The 17,426-nt window shown below is 46.5% G+C and overlaps 1 protein-coding gene across 2 annotated transcripts; it reads left to right on the forward strand.

Annotated features, from left to right (window-relative positions):
* Positions 1–211: 211 nt before the first annotated feature.
* ENO1 (enolase 1) lies at positions 212–15,214 on the forward strand. Of its 2 annotated transcripts, none has more exons than XM_063353796.1 (12): positions 212–332; positions 5,130–5,223; positions 6,568–6,663; positions 8,895–8,953; positions 10,204–10,273; positions 10,482–10,615; positions 10,781–11,003; positions 12,577–12,774; positions 13,025–13,226; positions 13,617–13,725; positions 14,147–14,205; positions 14,735–15,214. In XM_063353796.1, the coding sequence occupies exons 2-12, from the start codon at positions 5,139–5,141 to the stop codon at positions 14,802–14,804; spliced, it is 1,305 nt and encodes a 434-aa protein (XP_063209866.1). In that variant the 5' UTR covers positions 212–332; positions 5,130–5,138; the 3' UTR covers positions 14,805–15,214. The 2 variants fall into 2 exon arrangements, with proteins under 2 accessions (XP_063209866.1, XP_063209865.1); XM_063353795.1 differs by lacking the exon at positions 8,895–8,953 and adding an exon at positions 9,244–9,302.
* The last annotated feature ends 2,212 nt before the right edge of the window (positions 15,215–17,426 follow it).

The following is a 17,426-nucleotide window of genomic DNA, read 5'->3' on the forward strand; positions in this document are numbered from 1 at the left end:
CGCCCCCCCCCCACACGCGTGGGGCCGCCCCGCACCGCCCCCGCCCGCCCGGGGATTTTCCACGAGCCGGTCGGGCCGCCGCGGCACGTAGCGCACGCACCCCGAGCCCGCCTCTGGCGCCAGGAGGCGGTAGCCAATGGGAGGGCGGCGAGGGGCCGGGATGGCCAATGGGAGGCCGGCGGGGGGCTGAGCCGGCCAATGGAGGGCGTGGAGGAGGGCGGGTCGTCTGCGCGAGGTGGGGTATAGGCCGGCGTCCGCGCAATCGCTCGTTCTCAGTCAGAGGCGAGGCGCTGAGTGGGGCTGTGCTGCGGAGCGGGGCTGCTGGGCCGAAGGTGAGTGTGGCGGCGGCAGTAGCAGGGCCTCTCGGCCGCCCGTGGCCTCTTCAGGCGCCCGGCCACCCCGCAGTTGCCCGCGGGGCGGGGAGGTTCCCCGGTGATGCCGCGGTTTCCCCTCCCCGCCGCCCTCGCGAGATGGGGCCGCGCCGGGCCCTGCCTGCGGGCCAGGTCGGGCCTAGGCGGTCTGCGTGAAGGAATGATGGCCGCTGAGGGGGGGCGCCTGCCGCCACACAGCGCCGCAGCCGCATCGCGGGGGCGAGGGGAGGCCTGCGCCGGCCGTAGCCTCGCCAGCGTGCGCGGAGAGGGGGTGGGGTGGGGTGGGGGCGTGGGGGGGCGGTGAGGGGGTTAAAATCTTCTGGGCAATACGGTGGGTCAAGGCTTTTTTCAAAGGTGGGGTTTAACCTCTCTCTCTCTTAATCATTAACAGCCGCTCTCCAATTGCGTGTCGTGATTTGGACCTTCCCCTCTTTAGTGACAGTGGATGTCCTTCAGCTTCGCATCACAAATATTTAATGTTTGATGTCAGCACTCAGATCTCTGTGCTTTAGGTCTCCCAGTGGTGTTATTAAGTACTAGTTATCTGAAGGCAGCGTTTGTGGGGAAGAAGCACCTGACAAATTGATGTGCATCTCTGGATGTTCAGGTGTAGGAAAAAAAAACTGCCTTCTGACCAGCTTGCCTCGTGCAGGGTTGCCAGAGAGGATCTTGGTCTCTCTCCTGTTCCGTTACATGGCTGCTGAGTCACAGGGCAGGGCTATGAGTTTCTGAGCCTGGCAGGAAGTAGTGAAGTTTGTCATCCAAACCCACAGACTGAGGCAGTGCAGTTTCAGGCCTCCATCTTACTAAGCAACGAGAAGAGAAAGTGGTTCAACGTGTCTTTGGCTTGCTCCCTGCTGGGCATTATTTAAAACACATTGCCTCGTGTTGCAGAGCATAGAGGTCAATTAATACCATGTGGAAGGTGAAGGAATAGGATTGGAAGGTGACCTTGTTGGTCCACACTTGTCCAGTTTTTAGGCGTGTTTCAGCAGTAGAATTGATGAGTTAGGATCTAATACAGTGAGGTCAAAGGTCTAATGAGCAGTAAGCTTTTTTCAGAGTTTTTTCAGACTGCTTTTTGCAGCGTTATAGGACCTTTAAGTGTTACGTAGGACTTCCACTGATAACTGAATGCCAGTTAAGTAGTAAGACACTAACTTGGATAGTTCTTTCTATGGCCAAACTTAACTGTTGTTTTTTAATCTCCATTCAGGTGCTTGAAGTGCTCAGGGTTAATGCTGTCTTGACTTAAGAGAAATGTGGCTGCAAAATAGCTCTCAAGTACAGCTTTTGGTGATAAAGTTGGCTACAGACAAAATCCCTGGAAACTATTTTAAGTTGGAGTAGTCCACGCTGGTGTTAGAGTACTGCATTCTCTGTGCAGAGCACAGGATCAGATAGGGAATAAGTGATGATTTGTTGGGACTCCAGTTGGTAGCAAAGCTGGTACTCAGAACTGGCAGTGGTGCAGTGAGCTGTAATTTAGCCTTGAAGTAGGTAATAATGTGTGCTCCTGGAAGGCCAGGAGAGCTAGTGTGTGTGGCTCCTCTGCTAAAGGGAGGCACTGACCTTACCAACAGATTATAGTACAAAAAATGCAAATACAAAAAAAAGGCAATGCATGCAAATACCACTCTGGTATTTGTGTGTGTTTAGCTAACTCCATTACTGAGTACAAAGGTCTGGGGCAGGCAGTGCTACTGATGAGCTCTCGTGTTCAGTTGGCATTTCCACAGCTAGACCTGTGCATGGGCTGACTTGCTTCCTGGATGAGTTGACCGAGTTGCTTGAGGCAGAATATGTAATGTTCAGCTTGTGATGAGCTAAACAGCATCAGATTCTTACCCAGGAATAGCTCAGTGGGAAAACTGTTCCTTGAACACAGAAGTGAGGGGGTTTGCAAAACGAGCCCAAAAAAATGGTGTGAGGAATTTCTGGAATGGCGCAGTGCTGTGAAATGTCCCTTTCTAAAGAAAAGGGAGGGACTGCAGGAGAGGTCAGTTGTCAAGGACACTTGAGTAATATCAAACCTGGCAGACAATCCTAATGGGAGCTCTTGCAGTGTGTATTCCTGATGTGCCACCTTCTTTGTGGCACAACAGACAGTTCATGCATTGCACTAGAACTTCCTGTAAACTGTCTGTGCTTTCAAAGAGTAAGGCACCTAACCTTATGTTGCAAAGCCGTGTTTCTGAAAATGAAAGTAAGGCATAGCAGGGCCAGCTTAACAAGCTCTGAAAACCCTTTTCAGATAAATGGGGATTCTTCCTATTAGCCATTGCCCAGTGTATGTGCAGAGAGATAAGTGTTAGGACTGATAACTGGAGAGTTGCAGGGATTTATTTCTAGCTTATATATTTACTGATTAAGTAATGGCAGCATGAAAGCCAGTTTGAACCAGGTTGTGTTCCCCCCACATACACACTCTGTACAAGCAGCAGTATTTCTAAGGTCCTGTTTTCTTAACTTTGCACTAACTGCGGAGAGATTCGTGACCATTTCTGTAAACAGGGTTACCACCCACATTAGCTTGCCAGAAAGACAGCTTCCAGATCGTTCTACTTCTGAGGCTGAGCTTTCCTCTCTGCAGATGAGCTGGGTTTGGTGCCAGTCGATGGCTTACAGGCATTTGTATGACTTGATTTTTAAAATGTAGCTGAGCTTACATAAGGCATCCCTTACTGCAGTTTTCTTAAGGAAAAGTATATAGATATGTGAGAAGCGGGGGGGGAAAGGAAGTATACAGAAGATTGTGGTGATTTTTCTTCCTTTTAAGAGGAAAAGCTATTCCTGTAAATACTCAGGCCAGGGTGTAACTATTAATACAAGCTCTTAATTGGAGCTGTGACTGTTTCTATTTCAAGATAGGTTACGTTTGGCTCTGAACAGCTGCTGTGCATACTAAGAACTGTTGCACTTTAGTCTTTTATCAAAAAGAATTCTAACTAGTAGCAGATATTTCCTGTATTAGGATTGCTCGGCTGCTCCTATGTGGTGAGGTGACATTCCCTTAGATTTCTCTGGAAACAAGGCTTCTGGCTTCAGACTGTTCTTCCCACCTGGGTTGAGATTTCTGTCCACTCAACATATGACTGACTCTCACAAAGTGTAAAAAGTGTTCCCAGTTGAAATAGTGTGAAGTGATGTTTTTGATCTGCAGGATATAAATGTCAAGCTGATGCTAGCAGCAGCAGTTGCTGCATTCTGAGAGGAGTGCAAGGCTCATGAGGTCCCTGGGGAGAGTGTCTGAGGGGGTTTCTGTGCCCCTGGCACCCTTGGGCTGTGTGAGAGAGGGACTGTGCAGCAGGTCTCATGAGGGGTGAGTGAGAGTTGGATGGTGCCGGCTGTGCCTGTGCCAGTTCAAGCTGCTGGATGCCGCACATAACCGGCCTCTCAGGATTGCCAGCAGCCAGGGCATAGAAACAGGGAGTGGGGGTCTGTTGGGAGCAGCATCAGCAGTTTGCGCGGCAGCTCTTGTGGAAGGGTGTGCCGTGCCTGGGTTGCTGCCAGCTCTGCTCACCTGCAGGCGTAGCCTGCAACCTAACAGTCACCTCAATTCAACTGGTGGCTGGTGCAAGCCTACCCAGAAGCTTTAGGTCTCTGTAGGTGAATTAGAAAGATGGCATCTTTCAAAAGAATTACCGTTTTATTAGTGGACTTTTTTTTCCCCCCTAAGAACTTTAAGGGGACTGTGATGTACTGAAAGAAAATGGTGTCCACCTGCTGCAACTGCAAGGCTGTGGTTGAAATCCAGACAGAAGCATTACAGCTTGCTTATGCTGACATGTCCAAACAGTCCTCCCAAGGACTGGGATAGATGTCCATGGTTGCATGAAGCTTCAGTATCTGGAAGTCCCCCTGGCACATTAAGGCAGTGGTGGATGTCATAGCTGCAAGTACGACCATGGCAAAAACTCCTTGAACAAACAGCTATGTTATAAGAGGTGCTCAACAGGCAGTGCGATAGATGTGAGCAGGAGGAAGATAGATGGTATTGTGCACTGTTCGAGGCTGATCCACTGTGGTGGTCTCCTCTATTATCCTAGTCAGAGGAGGGTCTTTTGGGAGGTGATAGGATTTCTCTGACCAAGCGAGGCAAGAGCGTTTTTGCCAGCAAGCTGGCCAGAATTAAAATGAGAGCTTTAAACTAGACTTGGGAAGCAGGGGGGAAGAGATGGAGTTTTGAGTAACAAAGATGAGGCTTGTTATAAAAAGTTGACAGGGTCAGTAGCCCAGCTGAAGTGTCCCTATACCAGTGTGTGCAGCATGGGTAACAAATGGGAGGAAGTGGAAGCCTCTGTGCACCTAGAAAGCTGTAATCTAATTACTGTCACTGAAACTTGGTGGGATGAATCACATGACTGGAGTGCTGCAGTCAATGGCTGTAGCTGGAGGGACAGGCAAGGAAGGGAGGCATGCATTGTTTAAAAAAAAAAATACATAAAAATTGATTGCACAGAGCTGTGTTTGAAGAATATTGATGAACAGGTTAAAACTGTAAGTTTTAAACTGAAAGAGGGTAGATTTAATTTGGCTACAAGGAGGAAATTTTTTGTGATGAGATACTGGAAGAGGTTGCTCAGAGAAGCTGTGGATGCCCCATTGTTGAAAGTGTTCTAAGTCAGGCTGGATGGTGCTTTGAGCAACGTGATACAGCGAAAGATGTCCTTGCCCATGGCAGGGGCATTGAATGATATGATCTTTGAAATTCCCTTCCAAACCATTCTATGATTAATGCTAAACTCTTGTTTTCAGGTGTTAAAGATGTCCATTCTCAAGATCCATGCCCGTGAAATCTTTGACTCTCGTGGGAATCCCACTGTTGAGGTAGACCTCTATACCAACAAAGGTGAGTCCTTACCTGTAGATGTTTATTCCTTTCTTCTTTCTGATACAACCGAAGAGGCAATCAAAAGTATACAAACTGGCCTGTTCTAGCAGTGGAATTGTGCTTACTGTTTTCCTCCATGCATGTAATGTGTTGCTGAGGTTGCTATGGGACTTGCAGGAAAAATCTCTACCTTGTTCTACAGGGATGAATTTGCTGAGCTCAAGATATTGGCCTGGACAGTGAAGGGCTCTTTGAAGTGTGCCACTTCAAATTGTCTAAATTTGTCTAAAAAAGTCTAAATTGTGCAAGCGTTAATCCAAACCTGCATTCCTCCTCGTGCCCTCAGTGTAAGCTGGGATAGCACTTGCAAACTCTGAGTTAATGAGGTCTTCGGTTCTGCTAATGGTTTTAGTTTTCAGTGTTACCTAAGCTCTGTATGACTGCACTTGAAGTTTAATTCATGGTTTGTCTAGCAGTCACTTTGTGTAATGAAACAGTCTATTGCTTTGGAGCTGAATCTTGGGTAATGGTTTCTTCTCTGTGTAAGTACTCAGGCATGACTAAACAACTTGTCTAATTGGGTTTTCACATATAACATCTTATATTTTTAATTATTGTAGGACTTTCCCTTGGTTTGTTACTTGTTCATCCCACATCTGATAGGATCTGACAAAGGCATTGTGCGCACACATACCAGTTTGGTTTGGTGGAATGAGCAAACACAATAGCTGTAATACACTAACTAAATAGCTGATCTTTCTGCCTCAAAAGATTAATGCAGTCATTTAAGGAGATTGCCCCTACTAAGCTCTTTGCTGTAGTGGGATAAGGGAAAGACTGGAGAGTGAAGTTGGCATCTTGAAGCACGGGCAGAACAGACTCCGGTGTACAGATTTGCTCCAAGTTGGCTGGAAGAATGAGCTGTCTGAGTGGTTGTCCTGTTGTTAGAAGAGTTCAGAACTCATATTAACAAAAGAGACCTCCTAATTATCCCTTGTATGCTGTATCTTAGAAGAATTTAAGAGTTCACCTGCCAGACTGAGCTCAAAAGTAGATTATAAAGCTACCTTTTTGGAATGGGAATGGATGTCTTTCCTAACTTAAACACTTGAAATGCACAGTGGAAGAGGAGTGAGGCAACTTGCTGTTGATCAGTAGGAGGGAGACACTGATGAATTGGTGGTGCTGTAAAGGAGCAGACAGTGCTCTCAGAATCACTGTATAAGTGAGCAGAGACGTGGTTTTGAGATTACTTCCATCCCTGGAGATGGGAGAGGTATGCGGTAGGTTGGGATGGCATATGGGTGGAGGATGTTTTGTGGGTTTGGATGTGCTAAGACTGTTTGTTTTCTGTTGTTACAGGTCTGTTCAGAGCTGCTGTTCCCAGCGGTGCTTCAACTGGAATCTATGAAGCTCTGGAGCTCCGTGACAATGATAAGACACGCTACATGGGGAAAGGTAAACCTGAAGTTTGGTACCCAGCTTGGCCTGTTACAGTGGCTGTGTTGCTGCATATGTTTATGCCATATTGTAGCAGAGGACACCTGGGCTCCTTTACTGCCATTTGTACTCTGTACAAGGCAGAGCAATGGAGTACGATGATAGCAATGCATACCACACATAGGCCGTGTGGCTGGGGCAGAGGTAAAGCGCAGAGTGCTGGATTTTCCAGGGGACAATGTGGAGAGTGACTCTGCCTCCAACAGTGCACGTGCATAGTGGTGAAGATGACTGTACTTCCATAGCTGAGTACATGGAGCTTGGGCATGCCAGCTAGGTGATAATGTCTCTAGTACAGTATGCCTGACCGTACTTTGTTATGCCACTCCTGTTGCCCTGCACGTTGGTGCACGTCAGAGTATAGAATGTTTTAGTAGCGTGTTGTAAGAGCACCCAAATTACCTGCTCCAAAAGGCTTGGTGATGCTGCAGCTAGTCACAAGATCTCTTCATAGATAAAATTTTCAAAGAACTATTAAATATATCTGCTCTGGCACTGTGGACTCCTCAGATCCCAGCATGTTAAATCCTGAACATGAGGCTTATGCCAACTGCTAATGGGCAGCTTTATACTGGTAATCATGGAAGACACTTTTGTTTCAGACTGTATAATAGCTAAAGCCACTTTAGCTTTTTTCTGTCATTATAGGTATCCAGGATACTTAAGTTTGTATTAGTGGTGTAATATTTTAGTTGTCTGGATACTGATTGTATGTTCTGAAAGGAAACTAAACACAGCAGTCACCAGACTGGCTTGGGAACAAGCATGGGGGAAAATGAATAGCTGCATAGAAGATGTCATTACCTAATAAACATCCTAATAGTGATTCTTATCACTATACTGGGAGCTTGGACGGTCAGGACTCCTTTTTAGCTTGGTGCTCTAAAAGCATTGATGATGCCTTCCAAGTCTATGAAATCAACTTAACTTTTGTCTGGGAGAAAGAATTACTTGTCTTGAAACTTTTCTGCCAGTCAGGTGAAAGAAAGCTGAAATACTTTGTGCCTATTCAGAAAGTGGAGCGGATAGAGTTAGAGTGGATAACTACTGAATTGAACTCAAAGAGCCTTGTCTGAGGAGATTCATGGTTGTTATTACTCTAACACAGAATAAATTCCTAGATGACTGAATATCCCAAAGGGCCGAAGAGCTTATGCTGTTTACCTAGGGCACTTTTCCTTGAGAAGAGTAAATGTGTACCTACTTCAGGGTGCTGAATGTGTGTGTGCTTAGACCTGTTAAATCTGATCCTACAGGCAGTTCTTCATGGCACTTTACTAGAGAGTAGCCTGAGCTTCCACAGCAGGCTATCACAGCTGAAGGTTTCTGTCAGCTGGGGAATAACATGAGTTATGAAAAAATAATCACCAAATGGGATGAGTTGCAGATAGCTGGTAGGTCTCTTGTAATATAAATTTGCAGACTTAGACCATTTAAAAGGCAATTAATGTGTTTCAGAGTGCACTTAATTAGCATTCACCAGTTCTGAAGCTTAGGTTTTTGGAAATCTTTAAACACTACACAGGGATGACAATATTCCTTAGGCTAATATTGGTAGCTGGCTAATGATGGTCTCTGCTTACGGGGGAGACGCAAGTTCGTACTGCAACTGCTAGTCTATGCAGTGGTGGATCCACAGATTAAAAGTATGGTGCTGTATTTGTGCCTTATTCCCTGTGTGAAGCCAGGAGCAGTCAATTTCTGTGCCTGCATGCAGGTACAGAGTCAGTGTACTTCAGCATTGTATCAAGTCTAAAACATGTGCTAAAGTGATGCTTTAGCAATGTTACAAAATAATGGTAGATAGTAAAATGCCTGAGCTGCTGCATGCTTAACTTCTGGGGAAACCTTTTTCTTTCCCCTCACTAATGCATTCTAGGAGTAGCTTATCCTAAGACCTTTTCTAAATGCAGTCATTCAGCCACTCAAGGTTTGGGTCCACAGTGGTGCTTGCCATAGTACAGAAACCTGGATGGAAAGACCAAATACGGCCTCACTGGCTGATGTGCTGTTTTGTCTACCCTTTGAACCCTCTTGTTCCTGGTCTGCTGTTCACTATCAGTCACTTGCTGACCTGTAGGTCTGTTTACCTATTTGTGTCCTTTCCTTTTTCTTGCATGACTGGCTTTGGTTTTGGCTGTGAGTCTTCATCTCTTCCTTGATTCTCTTGTCCATTTCACTTCTGTCAGGTGTATCCAGAGCTGTTAAATATGTTAACGAGTTCCTGGCGACAGCATTGTGTACACAGGTAATGGATGTGCATTCAGTGCAACCTTGTCACTTGGATGAATTTCTCCAGTGCATGGTCTTGCAAACTAACATTGCAGCAGGCATTCCTAGATGATGCTTACTTCATGCAACTTCCATTCAGTCAAGATGATCTCTAAGTGTTTAGATTTGGCTGTAAGCTCAGGTTGGATTGGGGTTTTGAATAGCATGAGGTGGTATTCTTGAGACTTTTATTGATACCGAGATCACCTACTAATGCCTGCATAACCAGTGTGGTTGACCAGTGTCCAATTTGCTTGTTCCTTACAGGTGTCTCAAAAGCTGTTGAGCACGTCAATAAAACAATTGCACCTGCACTGATTAGCAAGGTAGGAGCAATCTGTCTTTTGCTAACATTAGCTAATGCCAGTTCAGTGTGTCCTAATTGATGGGCTGTCTCTCTAGAAACAGTTACAGGAAATGTATTACATGGGGGGGTGTTAACCTGTGTATTGGAGTGCATGTGAACAAACTGACCTATAGTGATTGCTTTACTTAATGACTGTGTATATAACATTTAATCAAAACAATCTCTAGCAGCCCAGTGTTGTAATATGCAGAAGTACTTAAGCACCTGGGAACTTCAGTGGTGTGCAGTTAAGATACAATCTGCTTTACGCTTAAAAGGATGGCTGAATGATGGGGAGGGACTGGGTTTTATCAAAGCTGGCTAATTTGGAAGGGAATCGGAGGGGATCTTAGTAAAACCTGCTTGAGTGCGATTTTTGTGTGCTTTGTGGGTGTTAAGCCCTACCTAGAAAGGATGATGCAAAAATAAGTGGTAATGCATAAAGTGGTTGCACGTTCTTAGTGACAGTTCCAAACACTATGTATTAAGTCACAAATGGGCGTATGTTGTGAGCAAGCTGTTTGTCTTTGAGCTTGCACTAAAGGGGCAGTGGGCATAAACTGGGGTGTTCTCCTAGGCCGTGCCAGGCAGGTAACAGTTTAAATGTCAGGAAGTCAAGGGACATGATAGTTCTGCAGCTCTGGCTGTGAAGAACAAAACAAGCTTTTGATGTGTCCAACTTAACTGTCAGCCTTGGTCTGCTGGAAGTGACTAGAAGATGCTGCTGTGTGATAATGCCTAGAACGAGTCCCTTCAACTGTTGGTGGTTACCCTTAAGCCAGTCTTGGTGCCTGCTAAGGAAGTAAAAATGCAGTGGGTAGATGAAAGTATGTAGAGTCATGTTTGGTGTCAAGCAGTGCTTTGCTTGCTTGTCTCTGCAGAATGTCAACGTTGTGGAGCAGGAAAAGATTGACAAACTGATGCTGGAAATGGATGGATCTGAGAACAAATGTAAGTGGGCTTTGTGTTGCAGTGATGGGCTGGGGGGGGGGGGGGGGGGCGGCAGGGAGCCATAAAGATTTGTAGCTTCCCTTATCAGAAACAATGGGCAGTGCATGGCATGTGCTGTGCACTACCATAAGCAAGACTGTGGTGCTGGTATTGCTGAGGCTCTTAATGAAGACATAACATTTCTGTAAACAATTTCTTCCTATTTCAGCCAAATTTGGTGCCAATGCCATCTTGGGTGTATCTCTGGCTGTATGCAAAGCTGGTGCTGCTGAGAAGGGTGTCCCCTTGTACCGTCACATTGCTGACCTTGCTGGAAATGCAGAAGTCATTCTTCCAGTTCCTGTAAGTCTCTTGATAGGGCTACCTAAAGACCTGATCTGACCAGGTGCTTCATGATGTCTTGTGGTCTTAGATCAAGTTTTCTAGAGAATGAAGAGTCTTAACATAAATGCTGTTACTGATTTACCCTGAAACCTTCTAACGGCTCTTCTTTTTGGTTACTCCAAGGCTTTCAATGTGATCAATGGTGGCTCCCATGCTGGCAATAAACTGGCTATGCAGGAGTTCATGATCCTCCCTGTGGGTGCTGACAGTTTCAAGGAGGCAATGCGCATTGGTGCCGAGGTCTATCACAATCTGAAAAATGTGATCAAAGAAAAGTATGGCAAGGATGCAACCAATGTGGGTGATGAGGGTGGCTTTGCCCCCAACATCCTGGAAAATAAAGAAGGTAAGAATGAGTCACATGTGGGAGAAGGCGTAGCGGACAGCCAGGGAATGAAGGCTGTATCTGTCCAGTATGGATGGAAAGCAAGATCAGTAGGTTGTTGGACTTGCTGTTTCTTTGCTCTGCTTCTTATCCTGACAAACTTTCCAAGATGCTGTACCGGTGTGGTCCAGTATAGGAACACAGAGCTATTCCCTTGAACATTAGTGTATGCAGCTTGACAGAATGGCTTTGACTTCAATGCCTCATTACTGTTTCCTTCTTATAGCAGCATAAAGGAATCTTGTCCCCTTCCAGTTGAAAAGTGGTGTGTCAATGTCTGCATGCAGTGCAGGTTTCCTAGAAGTCAGTAGTCCAAGTTCAGTGGAGTTGTTTTTCTGCTGACAAAGAAGGAAAACAGTTTGAACTATGCTTGGTACTGTGTGGGAGTGCATGAAGGCTTGCCTGGGAATTGAAGCTTTTGTTGCTTCCACAGCCAAACAGCTCTGTTCAGAAACCAGGGGGGAGGCAGTTTGCCTTGTGGAAAGGGAATTACCTGCTACTGCAAAAACTGTACCAGAAGAGCTGTTTTTCTGCCTCTTTTGCAGAAATGGAGCTGCCAGTAAGCCAGTAGAATATTAGAACTGTTATGTCACTTGTTAATTTAAAGCTGTTAGTTATATTATTGTTGGAGGTGGCCTTTGAACTGACACTGAAGATACTGAGCCAGCACTAGAAATTGGGGTATTTCTGAATCCCACAGTTGCATGCAGTTCTTGCTAGGTCTGTACCCTAGCAGACATCAATGAAGATGATCTTGAATGACTGTACAGTCCAAGGAATTTGTGGTGTTGGCAGCAGCTGCTTTTGCAAATTGTACTACATTAACATCTATTAAAAAAAAAAAAAGAAACCAAATGAAAACATTTGATCTAAGCTTCCTACTGTAAATAGCCTGTCTGACCCAGCTGCTTGGCTTTGAGTCAGGGTGATTGGGAGAGTCTTACTGGTCGTGACCATACTGGATTTCCTTGCTTGGACTCTGCCAGACAGGGTCACATAGTCGGTAGTATCCAGAGACTCCTACTGAGTAATTAGTTCTGTTCCCTCTTCTGCAAATAAATGTGCAAGTGAAGAACAGGTAGACGCAAAGAGAGGGTGCCCTGTGCAGAGGCAGGCTGTGTATTGCATCGCCTTTTGGAGTGTGTATGCTTACCAATGTCATGGTCAACACCTGATCTGGAGCTAAAGGAATTAAAGTGCAGTCACTACTCCCTGCCCACATGCATAAAGCTGAAAGAGGATGTGGTATCATCTAGTGCTAAGCTTTCTGGGCTGACATACAGTCCTGCCTGAAGAGATTATGAATCCCATAATGGTGTCTCAATGGTATTACAAGCTAAAAAGAGTATTAAAGTAATATCTTGTTCCAGTCAGTTCAGAAGTGGGAGAGTCCAAGAACATTTTCTGTGTGGCCTTTGGGCTTTCCGTACGGGGTAAAGGAGATTCTTTGCCAAGTGAATGTACTGTTGTTGGTAAATGAATAGCTTTTAAGTTAAGGTGTTTGGCAGGAACTCAGAATTACCTTATGTTTCAGCTCTGGAGTTGCTGAAGACCGCTATCAGCAAGGCTGGCTACTCTGAAAAGGTTGTCATTGGCATGGATGTGGCTGCCTCAGAGTTCTACCGTGATGGAAAGTATGACCTGGACTTCAAATCCCCTGATGATCCCAGCAGATACATTTCTCCTGATCAGCTGGCTGACCTGTACAAGGGCTTTGTCAAGAACTACCCCTGTAAGTTGCTTGTCAACAAGAAGTGTGGTAGTAGTGGCAAATAGGGGTGATTGCTGAAGGAAAGAGTTAGGGTGCAGCTTCCCTTATAAGAGGGATCAAGAGCAGAACAAACAGCTAGTGTTTCTGGGGTCTTAGAAATGTTCCTTGAGGTGGGTAGTTCTTTGGGGCTGCAGCACTTTGGTACCACTGCTTTCAAACAAGACCTTTCACAGGGTGCTGTTGTCTTAAAGCTCCTTGTATCCCTCTACAGTGGTGTCCATTGAAGACCCTTTTGACCAGGATGACTGGGCTGCCTGGAAGAAGTTCACTGGCAGTGTTGGCATCCAGGTGGTTGGTGATGACCTGACTGTGACCAATCCAAAGCGTATTGCCAAAGCTGTGGAGGAGAAATCCTGCAACTGCCTCCTTCTTAAGGTCAACCAGATTGGCTCTGTGACAGAGTCCCTGCAAGCGTAAGTTCTCCCCTTTTGGCTATGCCAGGGAGGGGATTGTGTAATTGAGGGAGACGAACGTACAGTCCAGAGCTAGTGGAATAGAAATATGTTGACTGGGCATCTGTGAAGGAAGAACAATTGTTAACTAATAGCAGATATTGGCAAGTAAACCTTGTACCTTCATGGTCTTGAAGTCATATAGGCACATCAAACAACTTCACTGGGTCTAAGCATGTGTGAAAGCAGCTCTGTGTCACACCGTTGTCACATGAACCTAACCTTAACGTGTACCAAAGGGCAGTTCTGTCTGGCCAGAGCAGGAATACCTGCCATTTGGCAACACCACTAGAGCAAAGGCTGCTGAGCAAATAGGCATGGTGTGATGCTTCACCTGTTTATCTCTTCCAGCTGCAAGCTTGCCCAGTCCAATGGCTGGGGTGTGATGGTGAGTCATCGCTCTGGAGAAACAGAAGATACCTTCATTGCTGATCTGGTAGTTGGTCTCTGCACTGGTCAGGTTGGTATCTCTAGCTGTAGTTTGCCTTTTTATTTGATGAGATGTGATAAAGCCATGCTGCACAGCACATGAGGCCTGCTCTGACTTAAGGCATGTGGGCTTGCCGATTTGTTCAATGGGAGTGTGACAAGGGAACAATGTTATCTTCTGTAAACTCACCTTTAACCACCAACTTGAAAAAAATCTTAGTGAACTCCAGTGGGTGTATTGGGATTTCCTGATAGTGAAGCTGTTAGCAGATGAACAATATTTATTGCTGCCGAGCCCTTTCCTGTTTGAGTATACAGATATATAGAGCCTGATGCTGAAGTAAAGCTCGTGATTATGCTTATTACTCTAAACAGAGTAAATAGTTTTGTGTTATCATCTGTGGCTTTATTTCTGTTGTAGTTCTGTACTAACTTTCTGATTTCCCTTTCAGATCAAAACTGGTGCCCCTTGCCGATCTGAGCGTCTAGCCAAGTACAACCAGCTGCTGAGGTGAGACTCTCGGGAGTAGGGAAAGGAATGAGGGTTAAGCTTGACATTGAATGGATGCTCCACTAATGCATTTGGGGCCCAGCTTGCTCTTCTGCATATTAGAAACATTCTGCAGCTTAAAGACATACACGGGTGGAGATGCTTTTGGGCTGGTGCTGCACTTGCAGAGCTGGCTGTAGGCTATGTGATGAGTTGGATGGGTAATGTCTGTGACACATGCTAAAGGGGAACATCATACAACGCACCCTGTGATGTTGGATGTGAGACACTGTCCTTCTGTCTGCATGGTACCATTCCCTTGGGCAAGCATTTAAAACCTTTGGGCAAAGTTACGTTAGATGGGTGATAGTGACCAGCGCAGTTAAACGTGCGTGTAGGTGAAGTGGCTTGGTGGGAACTGGCTTGTGACTCTGGTAGTACCTTCAGTACCAGGTAGATCAGGTGATTCAGGATAAGGCCAGCAGCTGTGCTAATGCAGGAGTTCTACGCTGTCTGCTCATACCCAGCACTCTCTTTCCCTTTCCATCAGAATTGAAGAGGAGCTTGGCAGCAAGGCCCGCTTTGCTGGAAGGAACTTCAGGAACCCTCGTGTCAACTAAGGCGTGTGGCTCAGTCAACCCCTGTTCCGGTTTAAAGCACTAGTCATTTACTTAGATCACAATTACCTGTACTAGAAAGTTAAGGGCAGCTGAAGGGCAAAGACCAGTTTGCAGGTCCTCTTCCCCCCTAGATGATTCTTTCACCTAGTGTTTTCACCAACTCTGATCTGTTACTTGTAATGCTCTACTGCTTTTGTAGAACAGTCCCTGTGGGGGGGTCTGTGCGTTAAACACCCTCTGGGACCATGACTTTGTGACTCTGGGCATAAACACTTTAATTCTTTTCTTTGCCTGTCTGGTCTTCAATGTTTGGAGCTGTGTGGCTTGCAGTGCAGCAAAAGAGGTACCTGCAAACAGAAACAGTAGTGGTTTTACATGTGATAAATAAAAGCATCAAACAACCCAACAAAGTGTGGCTTTGAGTTCCTTTGGGGGAGGCTGAGAGGCTGGGGTCCCTACCTCTGCATCGTCATACCCTGTTTTAAGGCTGTTCTCCAGGGAGCAAGGGTGGGACTGCTGTCCCTGTGGCCATCAGGTGGACTTAAGTTGCTTTGTGACAAATAACCAAAGAATTATCTGAATGTTTGTGCCTGCTATCAAGAGGTGGCCTTCAAGGATATGTTTAGTAATTTGGAAGGGGGACTAAGAATAGGTTTCTAATCCCTAGATCAATTGCGATCCTGCAGGGGAAGAGGAAAAAAAGCCCAGAGGTCTTCCTTCACTTATCAAAGATGAGGTGTATCCTGACAAGTGCTGGGGTTAACCTTTATTGTGGTCTGTGCCGGCTGCCTGCTTGACAGTCTTGTCACAGTACTGCTGAAAAAATTCAGTGACAGTCTTGGCTTTGAGCAAGAGGTTGGCACAGCGTTAACCATGTTGAAAGCGAATTTGTAACCTCTGTCTTGATTGGTCTCTATGAGAAGATGTAGCTCCATGGGATGCGAGTTGTGGAACAGTGTTTGGCCTGAACCTGTGGGCCTGGAGGAGGGAAAAAATAAGCTATGCTATATGAAATCAGTGATAGATTGTTATAGATATTTCCATGTAACATGGTACAAGGAACCCTGGTATGAGTGGGATGCTGTATTCAATTACAAAACCTTAGTCAACGTTAACTGCTGCATTTGTTTTACCTTTGTTAATAGCACTCCAATATAAGGTGCAGGTGAAAGTTGATCTGATAGCTGCACTTTAATTTTTACCCTGTTAGTATCTAGGTACCATTTTCCACATGGGGGGAAAAAAGACTTTGGGGGGTTTCCAGCTGTGTGAGAACAGATGGCCATAAACAGAAAGGCTCGTGAGCAAATACGTGTGTTTCCAAAGCCCTTTGTGTTCAGGGTGCAGCTCTGGGGGTTGGGCTGGGCCAGGAAGGGAGGGCAGGGAGATTGCGAAGCATCCTCAGTCGGTGCTTGCATTCTTGGAGAGGAAGAGAAAGAATTCCCTTTTCCTGGGGCTTTGGCAGGAGAGTGCACGGTGGCTCTGCGTGGGTCCCTCCCCAGTAGGGGAAAAAGCAAATTATTGGAGGAGGTCGTTTAAGCCAGTTCTTGTTCCTTATGGGTTTTGGTTTTTCCCATAATGGTGGAGTTGGCAGGAAAAGATTCAAGATTCAAAAGTTGCTTTGATGACTCTTCTACTCGTCTTTTCATTCCCGGGCACTAAACTGCCTGCCGCTGGAGGTGTTTCTGGTCTGCGTGGAGCACCGCAGTGCCCCGCTGCGGGCGCGGCCTGTGTTGCAGCGTGGTGGTCACTCAGTTTTACACCTCTCGTGGTTTTCAATCGGGAAGATGGCAATGGCACATTAAAAGGCAGCGATGCTGCAGGGTACGTGTCATCATTTACCTTAAACCCTGCGTCTTAAAGAACGTCTTCAGTTCTAGTCTGGAGGGGGGAAAAAAACCAACACATTTTATTTCAGAAGGGGCTGCGAGGAGGTACGGAGCAATAGAATGGTGAGGGGTGAGGACTGGGTGTTACACCCCAAACCAAACCCCTACAACAGCGCTCTGAGGAGGGGGGCTGCGAGCCTGCCCTGGGGGGCGCAGAGCCAGAGCGGGGGGTCTGAGGGCTGCTGGGAGATGTCAGGTCTGCCCAGGTCTGGGATGAGTAATAGCCGTGAAAGGATTTGGCGCTGGGAAAGCCTGGCTTCTACAGCGTCTATTGATCCGTCTGTTGTCTATTTTTAACTAGAAAGACTCATCTGTTGTTGGCATTTCCAAAATACCTTGTCTTGTATAAAGCTGCCACGCCAGGAATGCTGAACACCCCTCGCATGGGAAAGAAGGAGGTTTTGGCATCTTCACTGTAACTGAAGCCCCGGAGGGAGCAAAATAACGGCTCTTGTGCAGCGCGGCACGTTCTGGTGCCAGGAGCCCCCGTGCAAAGGGCTGAAGCTCGGCCCTTGCGGGGATGTGGCCACCGTCCCGTGAGCTCACCCAGGTTGGAATATTGAACTCCCATCACCTGGCATGTGGGTATGTTTGGGTCCGGGTTTGTGTTTTGCAGCATCCAAGCGAGCGTGGACCAAGACCCGGTGGGAGCGGGGCGGATTCAGACCCGAGCACAGCTTATCCTTCCCCAGGCCCTGCCGCCCCTCCGCAGATGGGCTCGGAAAGCAGCCGC

The sequence above is a fragment of the Chroicocephalus ridibundus genome, chromosome 16 (genome assembly GCF_963924245.1).
Source record: "Chroicocephalus ridibundus chromosome 16, bChrRid1.1, whole genome shotgun sequence".
Classification (NCBI taxonomy): domain Eukaryota; kingdom Metazoa; phylum Chordata; class Aves; order Charadriiformes; family Laridae; genus Chroicocephalus; species Chroicocephalus ridibundus.

What these genes read in the sequence shown, in the direction of transcription:
- ENO1 (XM_063353796.1), top strand. Translation starts at nt 5,139, where the DNA reads ATGTCCATTCTCAAGATCCATGCCCGTGAAATCTTTGACTCTCGTGGG. An exon ending in AAGTCATTCTTCCAGTTCCT is followed by an intron (nt 10,616 to 10,780) that starts GTAAGTCTCTTG and finishes GGTTACTCCAAG; the next exon opens with GCTTTCAATGTGATCAATGG. An exon ending in TTGGTCTCTGCACTGGTCAG is followed by an intron (nt 13,726 to 14,146) that starts GTTGGTATCTCT and finishes TTTCCCTTTCAG; the next exon opens with ATCAAAACTGGTGCCCCTTG.